Raw genomic sequence first — 2,500 nt, 5'->3', positions numbered from 1 at the left:
GCATCCCTCGCCGCATCCCTCGCAGCATCTCTCGCCGCATCCTTCACAGCATCCCTCGCCGCATCCTTCACAGCATCCCTCGCAGTATCTCTCGCCGCATCCCTCGCCGCATCCTTCACAGCATCCCTCGCAGTATCTCTCGCCGCATCCTTCACAGCATCCCTCGCAGCATCTCTCGCCGCATCCCTCGCAGTATCTCTCGCCGCATCCCTCGCCGCATCCTTCACAGCATCCCTCGCCGCATCCCTCGCCGCATCCTTCACAGCATCCCTCGCCGCATCCCTCGCAGCATCTCTCGCCGCATCCCTCGCAGCATCTCTCGCCGCATCCCTCGCAGCATCTCTCGCCGCATCCTTCACAGCATCCCTCGCAGCATCCCTCGCAGCATCTCTCGCCGCATCCCTCGCAGCATCTCTCGTCGCATCCTTCACAGCATCCCTCGCCGCATCCCTCGCCGCATCCTTCACAGCATCCCTCGCCGCATCCCTCGCAGCATCCTTCACAGCATCCCTCGCAGCATCTCTCGCCGCATCCCTCGCAGCATCTCTCGCCGCATCCCTCGCAGCATCTCTCGTCGCATCCTTCACAGCATCCCTCGCCGCATCCCTCGCCGCATCCTTCACAGCATCCCTCGCCGCATCCCTCACCGCATCCTTCACAGCATCCCTCGCAGCATCTCTCGCCGCATCCCTCGCAGCATCTCTCGCCGCATCCCTCGCAGCATCTCTCGCCGCATCCTTCACAGCATCCCTCGCAGCATCTCTCGCCGCATCCCTCGCAGCATCTCTCGCCGCATCCCTCGCAGCATCTCTCGCCGCATCCTTCACAGCATCCCTCGCCGCATCCTTCACAGCATCCCTCGCCGCATCCTTCACAGCATCCCTCGCCGCATCTCTCGCCGCATCCTTCACAGCATCCGTCGCCGCATCCAGGCCCGTCAGGGAGATGAAACGGAGCGGCGCGGGATCTACTTGCCAAAGGCGGCTGCGCTGACCTCCTCCACCGATGGCCGGGGTCGCTGTGTAACAAGAGATGCAGTTCGGTTAATTAATGATTCAGTGGAGGGTCTGTATTGTGTATTTGGTCCCGTGTGTGTGCGCGTGTGTGTGTTTTTGTTGCTGTTGTTGTTGTTGTCTTCTCGTTCGCTTTGTTTGGTCTGGTTTTATTTTTGTCTGTGTGATTGGTTGTGTGTTTTGTGGGATGTGGATATGTGTGTGGATTGGTACATATTGAGTGGGGTAAATATACTGTCTTACAGACACGTGAACACACGCGAACACACACACACACGCGCACGCACACACACAAACTCTCCTCCTCCACGCACATATACTTACATATAAAACACACGCACACACACACACACACACACACACAAACCCCCCTCCTCCAGGCACATATACTTACATATAAAACACACGCACACACACACACAAACCCCCTCCTCCACCCCACACACGCACATACACTTACCCACAAAACACACACACACACAGACAAACAAACAAATACAAAGACAGAAAATAAAATCACAATTGCAAGTCAACATATTTTCTGGTGCATATTCTCGTTTGCGTAAATAATCCGTGTCAGATATGAATTAATTTATCATCAAACCTCATTATTCCCTTCAAGAACCCGTTGCACAACATTCAAAAGCGGAACATGATTCAAATGATGACAATTATGAACTCTCTCTGTCTTTCTGTCCTTTTATCTTTCCTTCTCTTATCATTGTTTTTATTATTGTCTCTACTGTTGTTAGTTGCAATCATCATTAAGCTTATTGTCATTGTCATCATTATTATTGCTGTTATCATTATTATCATCATTAAGTTGTTATTACTACTTTTATTGTTAACATAATTGTTATCACTATCATTATTGATATCATCATTACTCTTATCATTATTATCATTGTTCTTGTTATTCTTCTTATCCTTAATATCATAATAATCCTTATTACTACTATTTCTCGCTCTTATTATTTTCATCATTATCATTATTACTATTATTATTATTGTTATCATTGTTATTATTATCATTTTGTTATCATTATCGTTATTCTTATCATTATCATTATTATTGCTATAATTTTCATCATAAATATCATTATCATGATTATTACTATTATCATTATCATCATTATATTATTGCTATAATTGTTGTTATCACTATCAATATTATTATTGCCATCATGATTACTATTACTATTATTGTGATCACCATCAATATTGTCATCATCATTACTATCCTTATTATCGTTATTTCTATCATTATTATCAATCATAATAATCATTATCACCTTTCCTATTATCCTTACTGTGTATTCTCAATGTCAATGTTATCATCATCAAAATCTTACCATTTCCCTGAATTCCGACACTGGTCGCCATCATCAGCATCGTCACAGTGCAAGATCTTCCGTTTGGACTTCCTTAGATCTTTCACATCTTCAAGACGTTTGGCAGATCCTTCAGTCGTCGTTTCGCTGAGGTCT

At 46.2% G+C, this 2,500-nt stretch overlaps 1 protein-coding gene across 1 annotated transcript in view; it reads right to left on the bottom strand.

Moving 5' to 3' along the window:
- LOC138859215 (transcriptional regulatory protein AlgP-like) overlaps window positions 1-2,405 on the bottom strand; it is a 19,021-nt gene extending 16,616 nt beyond the window's left edge. Inside the window, exons 1-2 of the mRNA XM_070113425.1 lie at window positions 2,366-2,405; window positions 1-1,018 (exon numbers count right to left, since the gene is read on the bottom strand). The exon at window positions 1-1,018 is cut by the window's left edge and continues 61 nt beyond it. Of these exons, the coding sequence (XP_069969526.1) occupies window positions 1-1,018; window positions 2,366-2,405 (1,058 nt within the window). The remainder of the gene's footprint in view (window positions 1,019-2,365) is intronic.
- Window positions 2,406-2,500: the final 95 nt, after the last annotated feature.

Source organism: Penaeus vannamei, chromosome 34 (assembly GCF_042767895.1).
Source record: "Penaeus vannamei isolate JL-2024 chromosome 34, ASM4276789v1, whole genome shotgun sequence".
In the NCBI taxonomy this organism is placed as follows: domain Eukaryota; kingdom Metazoa; phylum Arthropoda; class Malacostraca; order Decapoda; family Penaeidae; genus Penaeus; species Penaeus vannamei.
The sequence above is the reverse complement of the archived record's forward strand: the minus strand, read 5'-3'. Positions and strand labels throughout refer to the sequence as shown.